This window comes from Gymnogyps californianus, chromosome 3 (assembly GCF_018139145.2).
Source record: "Gymnogyps californianus isolate 813 chromosome 3, ASM1813914v2, whole genome shotgun sequence".
NCBI classification, from domain to species: domain Eukaryota; kingdom Metazoa; phylum Chordata; class Aves; order Accipitriformes; family Cathartidae; genus Gymnogyps; species Gymnogyps californianus.
In genome coordinates, this window is record NC_059473.1 from 77,611,197 (window position 1) to 77,631,127 (window position 19,931).

The 19,931-nt window shown below is 38.3% G+C and overlaps 1 protein-coding gene across 2 annotated transcripts in view; it reads left to right on the plus strand.

The window, feature by feature from the left end:
• The window catches only part of SEC63 (SEC63 homolog, protein translocation regulator), a 62,880-nt gene that overhangs the window by 753 nt on the left and 42,196 nt on the right, over positions 1-19,931 (plus strand). For both annotated transcript variants that reach the window (XM_050893601.1, XM_050893600.1), the window contains exons 2-3: positions 17,110-17,209; positions 18,073-18,187. In XM_050893601.1, the coding sequence (XP_050749558.1) occupies positions 17,110-17,209; positions 18,073-18,187 (215 nt within the window). The remainder of the gene's footprint in view (positions 1-17,109; positions 17,210-18,072; positions 18,188-19,931) is intronic.

The window sequence follows — 19,931 nt, forward strand, 5'->3', positions numbered from 1 at the left end:
TGAGTGTGAAAATGGGGCTTTAATTTTCCCCATTGCAAGTCACGGTTAAATGTCCGAAGTGCTAGATTTCTGTTCCGCCTTTTGGGATGATGTCTTGTGGCCCCAAGCAATGTTAGAAAGTTTCTCTGAATACTTCTAAATTTCATTTCCACAGTCATTTCCCTCTTTGTCTTTCCTGCATCCCTCTATTCTTGGAAGGAGAAGGCATTTTGGTATGTAGGCTGCACAGGAACGCATTTTTAACTGCAGTTTTGAGATGAAAAAGGGTGTAGAAATTGTGTTTAAAGGCAGGATATTAAACGCTCAATAGAACAGGGATGCTCGATGCTGATTCCCATCGCTGAAACTACTGACCTTTTAAGAACACTTGTGCTTTGCAACCTAAAGAATCCCTTTCGTTCACTGCATCTTGTTGCGTTCAGTATCTGGTGGTTATTTAGTGGTTTTGTGTGCCATTTTAAATGGCTTGTGTGGTTCTGTTTAACTTAGTCTTATATGTAAAAAATACTCAACAATGAAATCTTACTCCTATACCTTCTAGTAAGGAGTAAGTAGGAAAAATGATAGAACAAATGCTGTTTTGGTGCTAAATCATAGCTGTTTACAATCTTGGTTGCTGATAAACATGCCTGCAGCTTCTGACAACGGCACTGGCTAGAGAACCTCTTTGGAGGATTGATCTCTGCCCTCCAGATACTACCTGCTGTATGGCTGAGGAGTTAGTTCTTTCTGTTGGAAAGAAAGGTTTCTCTGCTTTCTCTTTCTGAGTCCTGACTGTTGCAAGAGGGAGGCGTTACTGTTGTCGAAGACATTTTGTAATCTTTGGGATGTTTTTAAAGAGCAGGGGATTGGAGAGAGAAGATTCTGTAACCTTTCTCCAAAACTCAAGATTTTTGTTTTATTTTTGTTCTGGTGAAGGGTGGGAGGCAGTGGGGGAGAAAATCGCTCTTTCTCTTGAATAATGTTTTGCTTCCTCCATAATTCTTAGCAGCTGCTGCTTGGGAAAACTGATGTGACTTAGTTGAGATGCTGTGCAGAATGGTATGGCCAGCAGTGACACTCAGTGCTGTTAACTTCAGTTTCAAGGGGCTGATGGAAGCAGGAAAAGCCATAGAAATGCTGTCAAACTTGGAAACACTTTACTAGCCTTATATTTGATTGTCAGATATCCTTACAGAATGGCAGAAAATTAAAACCTAACTTTGGAATATGGCTATACGGATTGTACCCAGTTTCCAAATAGGCCTGCCATTAAACGTTACTCATTTCTTGCCCTCTAGCCAGCGTTGTCGAGTGCGTGGAGGGCCTGCTGCATGTTGTTCTGCAGTTAGTGCTAGATTCTTACAAAGCTGTATTAAACCATACTTTCCAAAACACAAGGTAAATTTTATTACGCTGTTGGTACAAAAATAGGTCAACTAAGTGACAATCACCAGGCATGGCAATGAATGGAAATGAAAGAATGATTTCTGCCTCATAATTGTCTTAATGGATTTTAAAATGTGAGTGTAGTCCAGTTTTTAGCATACGGTTTAATAGTGTGCCTACGGTCTCCTGGTTGAGTTCTGTTCTGCAGGCTCTTTTTGAATAAAGAGTTGAGGTGTTGTGCAGATCACATTCAGGACTCCTGGAGCGCTCCCATGCTTCATTGTGGTGTTCTAGTTGTTGAAGTGTCTGGCTCTTGTGTGACTCGTTTCCAGCAAAATCCTCTGAATAGTCTTCACACAACTTCGTATGTATTCAACCATACCTGTTCCAGCATTTGAACCGGATTTCAGGAATAAATTAAAACCTTGTGATGATGCTACGTACCGATTGTTTAGCCATGAGTTCTTGTTTTCAGAGTAGTTCACTAAAAACAACCTGTCGTGGTTTAACCCCAGCTAGCAACTAAGCACCACGCAGCCGCTTCCCCCTTCCCCCTCCCAGCGGGGTGAGGAGGAGGAAAGAGGGGGGGAAAAAAAAAGTAAAACTCGTGGGTTGAGATAAGAACAGTTTAATAACTAAAGTAAACAAACCAAAACATATGTATAATTTTGGAAGCTAAGAGGAGACCTGTGTCTTCAGAGGAGAAATTTTCCAGCGCTGCTAGCTTCTGATCCCTGTAATGAGCAGGAATATCTACACTTTGATAAGAGATATTTATTTTGATACTAATTTAGAGCAGGTTTTCCAACCAGTGAGGCACAGTACACGGCCAAACTGAATAAGGTCTGCCAAGACCTCTGCTCTCTCTGTGTAGGACCAACTAACAATTCTGTTCTGGAATTGTGTTTTATCCTACCTGTGCAAGAGAGTCCAGTGTGGAGATGCCTTTGTGACCCTGGGCAGAGTTGGTGACGTCCAGGTGGACTAGCTAGCTGTTTCAGCCTTCCGGGAGTGAGAAGACTGGATTGGAGCAACCTTTTGACGCAAATCACATGCCTGTCCTCCTCACTTCAAGACCCATTTGCAATGCGAACCAGAGCACCCAAAAAGACAAAGAGCAGATTCGGTTTTTGGTAAAAACTAGATTGAAAGATGTGCTTCAGCCACATTGTTTTGTGAGAGCAGACTAGAGCTAGTCTGAAGTGAGAGTGAAATGCTTATAGCATGGAGGTTGAGCCTTGAGTGCCTGCTGCTTCCTTCTACAAATGCACTGCCATAGATTGCTGGTACTTGATACAGCAGAGAGTGCCAGCGGAGGGAGAGGAACGAGAGTGCAAAACATTCATGGCTCTCTTGAAGTGAGGTTTAGCACCAAAAATCTGGGAATTGCTGATGGTCCATAACATTTTTGGATTTGTTCTGTGCTGTAGTTTTGTAGTAAATGCCCACAGAGTAAATTAAAGAAAGAAAAAAAAAAAAATCAGTGTTTGGTTTTGCCATAGTGAAGACTGGAAAGTAAGAATATATCTATTTTATATATATATAAATATATCTGTTTTATTTACTACTTCGAGAAAACTCAAAATGTGTTATCTAGTGTGAGATTTTTAGCAGGATAGTTTTCTGGCAAGCCATTAAGATTTTGCTCTTAGTTCTTTTTAAAATAAACTTTTGAAAGGCCTTTTCAATACTATTGTCTCGAACAGCATGATTTAACTTGTTGTCTCTCTCAAGTCCGAGTAAAATTTGAGCTGCTTTTATTTCCTAGGTGTCTAAACCTGCTTTCTCCAGGTATTCTGAGAGAGTCCATATGAAGTGTTGCTGCAGCCTGCAATAGGGATCAATTCCTTTATTTGGGAGGGTTTTGCTGTGGTGTGGTAGTCACCCTGTGAACTGTCCTGTAATTTCATTACCTCAGCTTTGATAAACCAAACAAGCAGGTAATTGACTTTGTAAAATGTATTTGTCCCAATGACTTTATCTCCTCGGTGTTCATTGTAGAGCTAATAAGGCTCTTGTAAAAGGTTAATTGTTCAGCTCTGTGTCTTGGGCTGCAGTTTCATAACTGCTTCAAGGTATCCGTGCTCTAACAGAGCAAGTCTTGTATTTCTCCCCCTCCCTTGTGCCAAATGGAGCACCTGAGCAGTGTGAGGGGCTCACACTTTTGAGCTAGAACTAATTTTGGGGGCTTTTTTTGTGTGTTACTTTTCATGTGTATTAGTTTCTGGTTAGGATCCACTTTGTGGATGTCTGGGATGGTGCAGGATGTGACTGTGAGCTGGGAGGGGAGAAGATTGATTCTTTTGGTGGTGGTGATGGCTTCAGGTGGTGGTGAAACTGCCATGTTGTTTATCCTTGACTTGCATCTTTAAAACATATATGTGTGTATGTGTGTTTTATTATTACTAAAAAAAACCCCAGTTCATACTTTTTGTAGATTACTTGTGTTTTGGGTGAATATTGGTATAACTTTAACATAATTACTGTGAGGAAAACTATTGCAAGGACTGTTCTTGATTTGGAACAAAAAATATGGTTGCTAAAAAGTTACTCTGGTACAGATTAATTTCTTAACTAAAAAGTATTTTCTGAAATGAGGATTTTTAAGTTGTTTTTCAAAAAGTTAATTGTAAGGGTTGAAGAAAGGATGTTTTTTCTCAGCAATTAGGGATGGATAAGTGCCCATCAAAGTATCTTTGTGTTGTTGGACTTGCTTTGAACCAGTTTCACTGTAGACTTGCGTGGATTAAACATCAGCATCTAGAAAGGAAATGGAGAGCAAGAGGTGAATGAATTTAGTTGGATAATGCACCAGTTGTTGCACAATGCTGATGTGTTTGCTGAACTTTGTGTGCTTTTTGACTTACACCTGTGCTGCTGAATTGAGACACGTAACTATAAAGCTGTGCTGAAACAGGTGGTCATAGATTGTGATGTGGTTTGTAGTTAAGTATATGTATCTGTGAAAGCTTGTCATTTTGTCCAATTTTTGAGCTGATTTAGGTCTACATTAAATAAATTATCCTGTTTTAGGGCACTGGGTATTCATAATCTGTTACAAATCTGCTGGAAAGAATAAAAGTCTCCATCCTGAGTCTTTTACAGTAACTTGAACAAAACAAGATGTTGAAAACAGTTCAAAAACCCCAAAGAATAATAGCTGTGAATGCAGGGATAACGTTAATGAAGGTTTTCTCTTGCAGTCTCTTCTCTGAGAGAAAAGAAGCTGTACGAGCTGTTCTGCTTGGAACATAGATCTTCCTTCTTGAAGTGTAAGAACAGAAAAACCTACTGTAGGAATGGGAAAAAAAAAAAGAAAAAAGATGAGCTGCTGCATTTTTGTATCTAGGAAAAAATACTGATATGAAATGAATAGAAGCTGTTCAGTTTACTTTCATTGTGATAGAAATCCATATGAAGTGTGTGTTGGTTTTTTTTTTGTCAGTCTCCACCCCCCCAGCTATATGTTGTCCTGTTGCTCACTAACCTTTTTCCCCTGCGCCCTCCCCTCTCAAATGTTTCTGTTTATGAGAAGTAGCTAAAGTTTTCTTGCAGAACACTGGGCTAATAAAAAGAAAAGCTTAAAAAAATCTGGTTAAAGGAGGCTATTCCCTGCTAATCTTTGAAGATGCCATGCCTCTAGGAAGTAGCATAGACAGTGTGAGAACCCCCGTTTCTAGTCCAGCCTTTTTGCATTGAGGTTGGGCAAAGTACAGAAATACTTAAAAAATATAGCTTACTAGGTGACTATTAAAAGGGAGAATGGAATATAATGGTGATACTTAATACTATTTTGTTAATTTTTTACTGTATTGCTATTTTGAAGCAGTAGGGTGTTTTGCATACTACTGTAGATAGGTAGTACTTGGCAGCAATGTTCAAAACCTTGAATAGAAGCCCTGAGAAAGTCCTTTTTGTAAAGGTTTACTGTATTAGGAGCCATACTCTTCTGTGTATCTGCCCACTATACTGGATATCCCTATGTAGTAGTGTAAATATGAATGTTTCTCTGTAATTTTTTGATGCATTTTTCATCTGTAGATCTCGAGGCTGTCTTCAGAGATCCATATTAATGCCCTGCTTTAAGATGGCAGTAGAGAAACTGAGGCTATAAACTTTATTTGGCTCTTTAAGGACAGTGAGTCTGCAACTTGGATGTGACTCAAGCAAATGTAGAGAATGCAGGCAGCATTTCTTCTGTTTTGTCTGTAACGGAGTAATGAGCACTTGTACCTTGCAGCAGCTCGGGGAGAGGAAGGGCATCTCGGTACTACCTAATACTGCTGCTCCCGCTCCGGGGTAAAATTCTTCTGTGCTGCTTCTAATCCTCTGGTGAGACAAGATTGTTTGGAGTGGGTTAACTGTGACCCCTGTCCTTGCTCACAGCTCACTGAAATCTCATTAACCTGACCTTAAAAGTATTTCATAGCATTTTGGTATTTGGTAGTACAGGATAAAAGTACAGGATGCTGGTAAAGGACAGGATAAAAGGACAGGATGAAAACACAGGATGCCATGCTCATTGCTCATGTGGTGGATGAGCATGGGTGTGAAAACTTCATATCTGTGATTATAAGCATTTTGTGCCTGTATGTGCGTGTGCTTGTCCTTTCCTGTTAATATAACCTTTGAGCATTGTGTCAGGAAGTGGGAGGAGACTCCATGAAACTGTTACGCATTTAAGAACTGTTATTACATATAAATTGAAATTTTTTGAGGTATTGAGAGATTGAGTGTACTATGGTTAACTTAAGCTGTATTTTTCTGAACTTGACATGATTTATTAGGTGACTATTAAAAGAGAGAATCGAATATAATGGTGATACCTAATACTATTTTGTTGATTTTTTACTATATTGCTATTTTGAAGCAGTAGGGGTTTTTTGCAGAAACACTTCAAGAAAGCAGACATCATGAGATGTCATTAGTAATGCCTAGCAATTATATCTAAAAACGATTTTCAAAACAAAGCATTTGGACAGAGTTATCTAAACTGCACTGTTATTTGGAAAAAAGGCATGTCTTTTCATGGAATTTTTTTTGAAGTATTGTAATCTTATTATAAGCATTGTAGCCTTCTAGTAGTAAAATAAAATTAGTAATCCTGTATTAGAGATTAGTTGAGTAGCTTCAAGACTGTCCAGAACACTTAATTCTGAAAAGCTTTTTGTTGCAAGATGAAGATCAAGCTATTACAAGAACTTTATCTCTCATTACATGTACATGAAAATAAAGCTGTTTCTAATTTTTTTAAATTCAACCTTTGTTATGGAAGCTTATGAAAACAGTGTTGTAGAAGTTTTATTATATACCTTGTTGTTCATTTTCTACTTGCTGCAAGGATATCTTGAGTACTTATGTAGATGACACTGAACTACCAGGACGTACAGGCTACGTATTAGAGAATTCAAATTAGTGCTGTTTAACCTGATACATTCAAGGGTAAAGTGTGATGGTTCAGTTATGGTTTCATGAGCAGCTAAACCATTCTTGCAGGAGGAGCAGCAATTTGAGAGAGGAGCAAGGTAAATGACGAGGAATGGGATCAACAGTGATTCCAAAGTGAGGATTTTGGGGCGGATTTTTTTGGGGGGTGGCTTTTTTTTGTTGTTCTTCAAATTCATGCCGGTGAAGAAGGGTGCAGATCTGCAGCAATTTGAACAAGTCTAGACTGGAGCTGCTGCTGCTGCGTCCTTTCACCCTGTGGTGCTGCCTTCTCCCGCTGAGGGATTTGTAGTCCTTTCCCTCAGTTGTTAGCCAGGACCTGACACACATGTGCTGGCTGGACCATATCAAGAGTACGGAGAAGCCCAGAATAGGTACTTCATTTCTTTCCTAAGCAAAAAGATTTGTGTCTGCACCAGTTTTTAAGTAAGTGTACAACTGAGAAGATTGAAGAGGTGTTTTCAGACTTTCACTTGTACAGAAAATTACTTACAAGTATTCTAAATACATATCTGCTGGAGGTGATGCATTTTAGATTCAAAAGATGCCTTTATCTTGGTTGGCTGGTTGAACTAGTCGAAACTAGGATATTTGCTAGCATTGTGACTTCTACAAAGGCTTACCAATAAAGTTTCAAATATCTTTTTTTTTTTTTTTTTTAGAAGCAAAAGAGTGGATATACTGGGTCAAGTCAGATGTCTTCTTTACATGATAATACAAAAGTGTATGCCTTAAGGAGAGAGTAACAGGGCAAGCATAAATGGTGCTTCTTTTGCATATTCTCCCAGTTTCCAATGGTTTTCAGTTCAATGACTCTCTTTTAGCATAGCATCTATACTATCCTATGGCAAGGAGTTCAGCAGCTCTGCTGCCCACGCTGCAAATAATCACCTTTGGTTTGCATCTGCGTCTGATTTTATTTGATGATCCTTATTTGTTCTACTGGAAGAGGCAGTAAACATTCAATCCTGGCTGTCACTTAGGTTTTTTACAGCCTTTCGTTACCTCTCCTTGCACTTTGCTCTCTCCCAGCCAAAAGATTTGTAGCTTATATTTTGGACATAAATCTTCTCATACGTTTGATGGTCCTTGTTCACCTTAATTGAATGTTTTCTAGCTGCCCCTCTTCGAGAGGTGGGGACTAGGACTGTGCATCATACTCAAGGTTGTACATACCTTAAGCTTATGTGGTGGAATAATGTTTTCTTCCTTTCCTCACAGGAATGCTCTAAACATTTGCTTTGCTTTTTATAACTAATAAGCATTCAGCTGAGGTTTTCATAGAACAGTTTCTCACAACACCAAGATCACATTCCTGAGAGGTAATGGTCAGCCCCAAACTCATTCTTACATATATAAAATTAGGATAGTCTTCATTGCTCTTTATGTTTTCATACCCTGAATTCCATGTGCCATTCTGTAGTCCACTTGCTTGATCTTTACAGTTCTTCAGGATACCCTTGCCCTTGTTACCCAGAATAAGTTAATATTGTCTGGAAGCTTTATTTTACTGCTCACCCCTTTACCCAGGTTACTTATTAGTGAAATGTGAGTATTGTAGTTCCAACAGAGACTCCTGCAGAACTCCTGGCGATTTCCTTCTGCTGTGAGAATTGGCCATTCACTGTGTCTTCTAGTCACATATTTATTTTTGCAATAGTTAGATGGTTGTCCTGAAAGACTTTCAGGAGGAACCTTTCAGAAGCCTTTTGGAAACCACAGACTGTATCAGCAGGATCTCCCATACGTTTACTTCCTTTAGAGGACTCAAATTTGTAAAGCTCACTTTCCCTTTACAGAAGCCCCACTGATGATAAATGGATGTATGGTACTTATCCCTGTGTCCACTAATTCTGTCCTTTATTACAGTTTCTTCAAGGTGTGCATCAGAACGATACTGAATACAGGCATTTTTAGTGATTGGTGGTATGCTAAGTGACTTTTGTCTGCGTTTGTTTTGGATTGAATGTGTTCTGGTTTCCTCACCACACCAAAATGATAAAATAAAGCTAATAATTAAGGATGTGTAAGTCTTGGAGCCCAGCGTTGTTGTTGATTTAATCTAAAATTGTTAACCTTGACTTGTGGGTGTCGTTCCATATTAAAATGGCCAGTTTTCTGATTCCTCTCAGATTCCATTAAAGTTTTGCTGATGTACCTGTAGGTCCAGCCCTACTATAAATTTGATAATTTAGGTGATGTAGCTTAAAAGTTAGTATAGTTAGTCCCACTGACAGTTTTGTCAGCACAAATGAGACGGTATAATAATAGGAAGGAGAAGGTTTGGAAATGGCTTGATTAGGAGTAACGTAATGTGGAACTGTGCCCTGAGACCAGCGAGGCTGGCTGTAAACAGAAAGTCCAAGTAAGTAAACTCTGAAAAGAAGTTAACTTTCAAGATGTTGAATCATCTTATGTTACTATTTATTAAAGTCGTTAGTAACAAATGCTATCTTTTGGTCAGCAAATATGTGTGGAACAGTGTGTGAATGAAAAGTTAGGTTACTTTTTGTCCCTTTTACGCTTAATCTAGTTGCTGCAAAACATGCTCTAGAAAAGATGAAGCCTTGCTATTAAGGTCTTCCACAGGACTTTCTGTAGTTTATGAACTGCTTGGAGTTTTAATAGTTAACAACATGTTACTCAAAACACGTGATATTTTTTGATTATTTCTATGAATATTTACTAGACAGAAAAAATCTCTTAAACAGCTAGGGTCAGATTATTCAGCTATAAACATTTTAGTGAAGAGGCTAACTTGGACGTGACCTCTTTATAGATAAACTCGGGGTTATGGGGACAATTCTTACAATAATAGACATTAAAATTAGAAAGCATCTATTCAGATAATTTAATTCTTCACTGATATGGTCAGCTTAAAGTCCTGAAACATGCTTTCCAGTTTAAAAAAAAAAAAAGTAATCTTAACTGAAATGCTAGTGGTCATTTGCAGGCTTTTGAATTTAAGCAACTGCATTTTAGAATGCTTTTAAATCAATTTAATTTGCTTCATGCCTCATAATTTGACGTTTTACACTAGAAGTCAATCGTATTATAATAAGGTTTGAAATGATTTAGTACTTCAGAGGAGTTGCTGACTTTGTGAGTTCCTGCGAGTTTGAATCCTGCCTCTTAGTTGCTGGGGAAGATGGGTTACTGCTTTAAAACATTGTTATCAGTGTTTGTCAGTGGTTTCTTTTGAAAGTAAGTGTAGGGTTTTTTCCTAATCCTGTGATACTTAAATTATTCTTCGACACCATACTGTATCCATGTGGAGTCTATTTTACAATAATTATCAAGGAAAATGTCGATAGAGTTAAACAAAAATGGCCTAGTAAGGAAGTAGGGTAGCATTTTCATACCTGTATTCATCACCTGTTATCTGAGAAATGGCTCTGTGATTAAAAAAGTAAATTTACTCAGAGCCCCGGTTCAAGACCTCAGTAAATAAATTGTCCATACCATTGTTTAATTTCTGTGATTGATGAAGTAGGAAAAAGTCCAAGACTTCAGCTTTTGCATATGTATGTGTATGCATTGCATACATGGACACATATTCATAGCTGTTGAAAGGAAACAGGAACCTATTTAGTGCACAGTTTAGAGGATTAAAACTGTAGAACTCTGAATAAGAAACAACAGAATCAGAAACTCTCAAGAGCAGTGTTTCAGCTGAGCCTGTTACCCTCAGTTTTAACAGAACAAGTTTAATGCTTAGAGCCACGGTACCCTCGGGTCATAACCTTTACTTAAGACTTGCCTGCTATGTGTATTACTTGCATCTCTTGATGCATTCATTCCACAAGTACAAGTTGCCAAGACAGGGGTAGAGAAAGGATGACATGCTGCAAGTAAGTTCTGTGGAAGTCTGTCTTTAAAATGATCGTGGCATTTCCTAGGCTGCGGAACTGTCACTCCATGTTCCTTGCCGAAAGAAGTCCTTTTCTTTTGAAACCAAGCAGCATTCTCCTTTGGGTGAATTGTCCACATCTGGTGGGCAGAATGCCCACAGAAGTGGTTCATTCTTTCTATGGTACTGTTTTTAACGTGTTTTGTGACGTTGTGCCGGCATGTGTGTCACAGATTCTTCTGGCAACAGAAGTGCTTGTGTTCCTGAGCTGCCTGGCAGTGCCAATGTTGCCAGCGTCTTTTGTGTTCCTCATGTACTGATAGAAGCATGTCTGCTTTGCTAGTCATCAGCAGTACTGCTGAGGTGGTGATCGGAATGTGGTGAAACAATATGCAGTTGCTGCATTTTATAAAGGCCTTGGTTGTTGAAGACAATATTTGTATGAGAAGCCAAAGACTTTGTATTCTTTATGATGAGGGGGCAGGGGAGAAGTGCAGAAAGGCAGTGTGTGTGCCAGTAAGGAAGATAAGGGTATGGGTGAACATCAAAACCAAACTTAAGTCAGGCATGGCTGAGTTGTAGGCCACAGGTTGTATGTAATCTATGGAAACAGTGAATCCAACCTGTGATCAGCTTCCTTCTGTGTTTGTGTGCCCTGTGTTCCTCACCCATCGTGTGATGGGTGAATGAACAGATGTTGAGACAGACATGAGAAAAATTTTTTGCCCTGTGAGGGTGATCAAACACTAGAACAGGTTGCTCAGAGAGACTGGGGGGTCTCTGTCCTTGAAGATATTCAAAGGCCTACAGCCAGAGCCCTGAGCAACCTGCTGTGTTGACCCTCCTCTGAGCAGCAGGGTTGGATTAGATGATCTCCAGAGGTCTCTTCCAACCTCAAATGTTCAGCTGTTCTGGGTTACGTACCCAGAAAAAGCAGACACCTCTGGCTTACTCATCCTAAAATCACTCTCTCTAAAGACCTGGATATTCAAGAGGCATATGTAAGTTCTGACAAAGAGGAGTCAATTGTTTACTTAAGCATTCTCTGCTGATACCTGTATTGTCGCCAGGAATACAAAGGAAGAAAACCTTTAGTCACCAAATAAAAGAAATAAAGATCAAAGATGGTCTTTTTTTTTTTTCCTCTCCTTTTTTAATAATTGCTTGGAGCTTGTCATTCAGATGTTGCATACCTCTTTGGATTCAACATAGCGTTGACTGTGTCTCAAACTTACAGATCAGTCAGTGATCTTTAGCCATTCGCTAGTTAAGGTATGTAGCCAAATGGACAGCTACCTTTAAGGAAGCAAAAGTCTAAAATACTTGTTAATTACTTTATTTTCATCCAAAAGTAGTAAGCAGATTAGTGTACTAATGAACTTTTTTCCCATTTAGTTATTAATAGCCTAGCTGTGCCAGGGTCTTGATTTTATTTTCATTTGTCTAAAATCTTTAGACAATGTTGGATTAAAATACTTACTAGTATCACTGGAGGACCTGACTAGCTCTTTCTGAATAATGGAAAGAGATGGCACTCAGGTTTCCTTTTGTATCAGTAATTGTTTTATTTCATGAGAGCTTGAAGAGTGTATTAAGATGTAGTTTTGGCTGGATATTCACATACATTTGTTAAGATATTATAATAGGCACTTGTGACAACCCTCTGAAAGTAAGAGAGTTGTATTGATGAAAAATTGCTTGTGAATCTCAGGAACTTGGGATGCGTCCGCAACATTTTGGAGGGAAATGGAGGAAGCATGGAATGCTTCCCCAGATTATTTACAGAAATGAACTGGCAGTCTACATCCTCATCTGAGAGGGGTGCTTTAACAATACGTTGATGTGTGGATTATTGTTAGCAAGATTAATTCAAAAGCCCATGGATGCATTACACCTTTGCTTTTCAAGGCTGTTTAATACCTATTTTAAAAACTATAGGCAAGATTCACTATTGCTGAGGGTTTTACCCATGAAATGAGAAGTCGTTTTGACTAGAGGAAAAGCGTTTTCCCCCCCCCCACTTGTCTCCCTGTAATCCCATATCAAAGGACGGTGTCTGAAGTTCTCTTATGCTTTAATGGGGAGCCATGATCTGGAGCGAGAAGAAACAGAGAACTCTTATCTGATTTTCAGACTCTGAACCTCTTTCCCTGACAGAGCAAGGATTCCAGAGCTAAAATCCAAAGAAGGTACAATTCCTATTTCACTGCAAAGTTTTACCCTGAGCAGCATGTGATGTATTTACTCCTGTGTGCTTGGGGTCTGGAGGATGTTGCAGGGACAGTGTACCAGTTCTGTGGCACGGCAAATCCACTTGTGTGAAAGGAAGCTCCTTGGGAGAGGAAGGCAAAGCAAAAAAGGACCTGATTTATCCACAACTTGCTCATTAGGAATACATTGCTGCTTTTGTTAAGTACAGTAATTATCTGCTATTCTGGCTCTTGCTAGCCTTTTTTTTTTTTTCCCCTTTTTTTTTCTTTTCCCCTGCAACCAATTTCTTCCTAACAAGATAAGTATTTTCTTTGGTGCAATCACATACATTGTCTGTAAATAAACAGGAAGCCTGTTTTTCCTGCATACAGCAGGAATATAGCTTTCTTACTTAGGGTGATATTTTGCCAGTGGCTTTCTGCCTAAGCTGGGAGTGATGCTGTCTGTACTCCTCCTTCTTCCTCTCGAGTAGCTGCCTGTTTTTGAATTCCACAAGTTAATATGTGTTAATGATGACACGTGACAGAGGAAATGCCTCAGGATAGCTCTGAATAATTTGAATAGTCTGGACTTCAGCCTCAGCTTGGGAAGGATTTGATTCTCTCTTTATGTTCTGGACAGATAACTATAAACTTTCATCTTTTTAGTGCCCTGTTTCATTTTGGGGTTGTTAATCAAATGAGACCATTGCCATCCCAAGATCGGAAGGAAATTAATGAGGTGCTTTTGCTTTGATATGATTTAATCACCTGTAATTAGATTTCATCCAGAGTTGTTCAGATGCGTTTGTAAAAAATGCGATGGCTGCTTAGCATCATGTCTTAATTCGGTATTTGTACGAAGAGGTCCCCCGGTGCAGCGTAGCCATTCCAGGACATCATTGCCAGGGACTCTTTAACTGACTTGGGTGTGTGCTGTTTACCTATCCAAAGGGCTTAAATTTTGCTCATACCACTTGCCTCGGGTTTTGTTTTTTTTTCTTGGTGCTGTTGTCAGACTGTTCACAAAATGTGACTCCTGCAGCTGTTACTGGAAGGCTGTTCCAAAACCTCAGTTATCTGGTTATTATAAACCACCTTTAGTTTCTAGCCTCATTTTCCCCTGTGGTCAGTTTTTATTTGACCTTATGCCAACTCTTTAGTTTACCTTGCACAGCTATTTTTCTTTTCTCCATGGTGTCTTCCCCTGAGGGCCTTTTGGAAGCTTTTTGGCATGGTAAGGTGAAGGGTATTGGCTGTTCTTGCAGGGAGGATGCAGAGCGGGGAAAAGAGAGGGTCATCTGGTACTTGAGGGACTGGAGAGTAGGCGGATTTGAGAACTGGGGCATTATGTCACAGGGTAGCACAGATTTTTAAAGACAAGGCACAACAGCTTGTTAAAACATCCTAGCAAAAACACTAAAAGGAGTCATATCCTGTTAGGCTTAGTTTTACAGGATTAAGTAAACGAAGTTCTCTTAGTCACCTTCTGTTTCTCCAAGAGCACTGGTACTCTGTTTTCACGTTAGTTTTAGGTATTTCTGCAAGCAGCGTAGTCAGTTAAGACAGTTACCAAACAGCACTGCCCTTTGGTTGTGCTGCAGAAGCGTCTGTAGGGCTGTGATACAGATTGAATCAGGTAGCCGATCTGAAAGCTTCGTCTTGCTTCAGCACTGCACGACTGAATTCATTGACAATATTTGAAATGAGCTATTTATGCTTAACGTAAGCACATGTGTCTTCTATGAGGCTTGTGATGCCTGATTTGTTCAAGTATCATCGGTGACTTTTTCATAAAAGCATCATGCTGTGGTTCATAGTTGTCCAGTGACTGTTTAAAACCCCCAGAACATTTTCCTCCCTGTTTCTGTAGCAGAGCTTTTTAGTTCTCATAACTTAATTGTCTGTGTAGTCCTTAATACCATTAGATTTTTTTTGAAATGCCAGTTCTATGTGCTGGTAACGTCTCTTAGTTTTGCATTAAAAATTGTAGTTTAATTTTAAGTAACAATTAGCTCACTTCTAGTTGTGGTGGATCCAGTTCTGAACCAATAGAGATCTCCCACAATTTTTGTCTTAAAAGAAAAAAAAAAATTGCAAAAAGAAAAAGCCAAATTAATTTGTATTCTACCAGTAGGGAGTCCGTGTTGCATTTTAACCCTGTTTTCGTTGTCTTCTGAATTTTTCCTTCACAATGCTTTCTAAAGCCTTACGCAAATGAAACTAAGTGGGCAGTTGCTTAACCAAATATTAGTCATATCCTTTTTGTTTAGAAAGTTTCATGTTTGGTACCTGTTTTAAGTATGTGAACAATCTTTGCAGATCAGGAGAACCGCAAAATACTTGTGTGGTTTATCTGTTGCACAAAATTGTGAGACAAGTTTGGAAGCTTATTTTGAAGCCCTGCAAGAGTTGGATCAGATGCAAGGGATTGAATTATCCTCCTTTATCTCCATCTCCCTCTTTGGGGGTGATGGGACTACTAATCTAATCTTCTCAAGGAATCCTGTCAAGCTCTGTAATGTCATATTGAGTTTTGGGGAAGATATGCTTTATAGAATTAAGTAGTTCAGAATAAGCTGATAACGCTTTTTCTGGTTCCGGTACCTTGTCTCTGCAAGCTTTAATATTTGTCTGTTTTACTAGTTTGTGGCTGGCCAAGTGTCATCTGTGTTCCCACTCTCTATTTCTGCCAAATCAGCCAGAGTTTAAAATACCATCCTGTCCTCACATCTGATCCAGGTTAAATCTGAACTTGTGGTTGATTTGGTGCACGATATTGGCATTTATGGTTGTGTTTCTCTGGCCTCAGATAGTTTGGTGACTGCAAATTGAAGTTCTAGATGTTTCGTCTGAATTGCATGCTTGCTTAGAAATTCAAGTAGATCGCTGAGCACCATATCCCACCTCCCAGTATCTTCAGTGACTCAGAGGTTGTCAGTCTTCCACAATCACCTTTTAGAAATTTGCCAAAGAAAAATGTTTCCGTGTATCATAACTGCTATTTTAGTTAAGATGAGGACATCACCTTGTTAAAAGTGCAAAGTTGAGATTTAAGACTTTTTGGATGTGATTGACACGTGCTTTGGATCAAAGTTGTTAATATAATTCCTGCATTTAGATAATTCACAAACTTCTTTTAAATTGGTGAATTTAGTCACTTTGTTCACCAGCAATATCTAAATATATTGAGACAGGATGAATTTTTTTCTCTTAATTCTTTCTCCTTTAGTCTGACAAGGGCCAAGTGGTCTTATTCTTTTGCAGATAAGGTAATTACAGTGACCTCCTCACTTCAGAAGTGTTGCAGGTCAGACTGTGTAGTCTATGGATGGACAAGTTACTTAAAAGATAAACAGGACTGAAGTCACCTTATAACATATAATTTCAGTGCTTACAGAAATTTTGTACAAGCTATGTGCTTTCCACCATACTTTTCTTAGCATAAAAGACTTCTTTGACCAAGACTAAGTTGGTCTTGATTAACTCTGAAATACAACTAAAACTCTTAACAGAGACAGCTTCCATGCCTTGTCATGGTGATGTTGACAGTATAAATACAATTTCCTTCCAGCCCCATCCTGTCCTGAAAGGACATGGGAGGAAATCTTTTTGGCTAGTTTGTTGTTAATGCTTATACTCTCTTGCCAAGGGCCCATATTACTGAGCTACATGGCTTACAAATAACTATTATCTGACTCTTCCTTCCTTTTCCCCCTCAACAGGAAAAACCTAAATGAAGGCAACTTATAAAAGCAGATGTCGCAAAGAGGAGGAAAATGCATCATATTTTGGATTAAGGAAGTAGATGTTGCTCTAGCAGCACTCTTTAGTTGTATACAAACACCATTTTGCGTGTGGGTTAGTTTTTTTGCGGATTTTTGTTTATTTTTCTTGCACACAGTAGCTGACATACTGAAATGGGAGACTTGTTGAAGTTGAGTATAAAATGGCAGAAGTAAAATTTACAGGTGCACATTAGCCAGGCAGAGGCTGAGTGATGGTTGCTGTGCGGCATGTGGAAAATAGATGGATTCCTTTTAGGTAGTGGAAAATAATCTGACCAACTTCTTATGTTTATGTATGTGCAGTGTCACTTAAATGGATAAAAAAAACATTCTTTCCTCCAATACTGCTGGACCTTTTGTTAGTCCTCCAACTGACCTTGTACTACCTGCTCCAGGATGAAGTGAGCATGTTTGTCATTCTGCTTTTTGTCAGATTGGTTAATCACAATCTTTCTCTTTATTTTTGTAGAGCAAATTCGATTAAAGAATATAAGAAACGTATATGGAAGATGCTTGTGGTATCGTTTGCGACTGTTAAAACCACAACAAAACATAATTCCTACAGTAAAGTAAGTACGTTTCATTTGCATGACTTCCCATTAAAGCAATTCCTACGATTTTATTTTTATAAAAATATATTTTTTTGTGATCGAAGCAACTGGAGTTAGTTATATAATAATGGCTTTTGTGTCACAGAAGAGACATTTGCAATCTACTATATTTGAATGATTAATAGTTAATCATTATTATCTAGTAGGGCTTGAAATCAAGATGGATGCTGTTTGTCCTTTATAAAATATCTGCTAAATGAAACCAGTGAACGTCAGCACTAATAAATAAGTAAACAATGCATTTATTTGTTCCAAAAAATAATCCTCCCTCACTGAAATTAGTGGTGCTAGTGCTGTCTTTTGATTTAAATATTTGATATGTAAACATATTTATTCAAATATACAACAGTAACAATTTGTATGTTCGAAGTTGATGGTTTTGTATCCTTCAGTTCTTTATTACTCCCACCCTCAAAATATTTTTCTGTCTGTTATGCATCTGTTTCAGCTTTTTGGTTTTTTAACATTGACTTTGTCTAGGATCAGGTTAAAGTCATCCTTTAAAAACAGGAAATACTATTATATACCTGCTGAGGACAGACAGTTAAAGAATGGAAAGAGTCTTTGTTGATAGTGGCTTGCCTTTGTTAAAAAAAAAAAAAAGAAAAGAAATTAATTAGAAGTCAGAGCAGCTGTCTCATCTGTGTCAAAGGTGGTGTTATAACTGAAATACTCATACCTGCTTTAAAATGGCTTTAATGTTTCTTGCTATTTTAATATTGTTTCTTGAAGACTGATATCTAATGGCTTCTTATGTTATTTTTAGAATTATGCTAGAGCTAGTGGATTTGTACATCTAAAAAATTCTTTCTTCCGAACAGGAAAATAGTCCTCCTTGCTGGCTGGGCATTATTTTTGTTTCTTGCATACAAAGTTTCCAAAACGGACAGAGAGTATCAAGAATACAACCCTTATGAGGTTTTACATTTGGATCCTGTAAGTAATAGCATCTTTCACTAGTCTGTACTACTATAACTGTATATTCTGTGTCTAGATGTCGAATTTAAGACTTGTTTTTTTTAAACAAAATAAGTTAACTTTAATGAATATATCTAATGGTTTTGTTCTTTTTGGCATCTGAAAGTTGCTGCTGCATATTGTAAAGTCAGTTGTTAGATATTCTTTGCCTGTATCTGTACTAATTTATAACTTTTGTATCTAACTCCTTCAAAATTCTAATGACTTAATATAGTGAAGTGGGGTTTTTTATCTATTTTGAATCTTACTCTGATGTTTTCCTCGCTTGGTACAGGAAAACAAAAAAGTCATTCTGCTTTGTATGCCCTGTGAAAATCTTCTCAATAGCCATTTTTAGGGATGCTGCTGAATAAACTGTATAAACAAGAATGTGGATTAATTTGATTTACAGTTGTTGTACAGCAATATATCCCTTGTAAATGAAAGGTTTCACTAAAGGGTGTTGGTGATGCATATTTTGATGTAGTGAAGGTTACCTTGAATCTCAGTTGCATCTGTGAATGCAAACAACAAATTCTAAATAGTGATACCAGCCAATTGGTTTATTAAACTAGAAAAAAAAAAGATGTAGTGTTTATCTGGAAAACAGATGCAGTGCTTTATTTATATTGAAGGTCTGATTCAAAATGGATGTAAAAAGTTATATATCCTGAGGAGCCAAATAGACCTTCTGGACATCTCTTAAACTCTTATTTAGTCTTGTCAAACTCTTTTCTTCATCTTCACCACAATACCTCGAGCAAATTCTCTGCTTATGATAATTATTTCCTGATACAAACCTTCTCTTTTGAATAACAATAGTCATCTTCAGTTCTGAAGTCTGAGGTATGTTTTACTCTCCAGTCTAAGGAAATACACTGTGGATACAGCTCAGCAGAAGAATATGGAAGACCTTTGAATGTACCCGTTTTGATTAAACTTGATGTATATTGTTAGTGTGGGAGAGCTTAATATGTACATGAACATTAACAAATACATCTCTTGCCATTAGTGACGTGGCTTGTCAGCATAAGGATAGGCATCACTGGTACTGCTTTTCTATGCTAAGAAAGCCATTAGAGCAGATAAGTAGACTAGCCTGTTTCTGGCTAAACAGGTAGAACAAGACCTGCCTGTCATGTGTGGAGGCAAGTTATTTAAATTCAACCTCCGCTCAGTTCCTCTGTGAATGACTGATGGCTGACTTGCGTTCTCTCACTGACGTACAGGAACAAGATAAATTTTTACTATTGAACGGTATCTGTTGGAACTGTGCAGTTTAACTGTTCATACATCTGGGTTAACTTTGGTTAAACAAACCAGGCTAGGGATTAGGTCATCAGAGGATTTTCTTTTGTCATCTTTGGTAAATTTCTGCAAGTAACAGCCCTGAGGGGGGAAAAAGTATGTATGTAGTGAATTGTAACTTAATATTCATTAATGAAAACTTGTGCACACTCTCAAGACACATGCAACTTATCCAGGCAAAGAAACCAATACTGGAATGCTCCAAGAACTGATAGAGGGATGGAGCATATTGTCATAAGGACAAGCTGAATTAAAGCCAGAGTAGTTACAACGGGGATGAAGAGATGGGTGTGAAGATAGATCAGATGAAGTAGGACTCAAAATAGAGTCCAAGATTCCAGAGTGTGTTTGTTTTATGTATTTTGGTGCTATCAGACGATGTCTGTTAAATCCCCTTGAAAAACTTCTAGTTCAG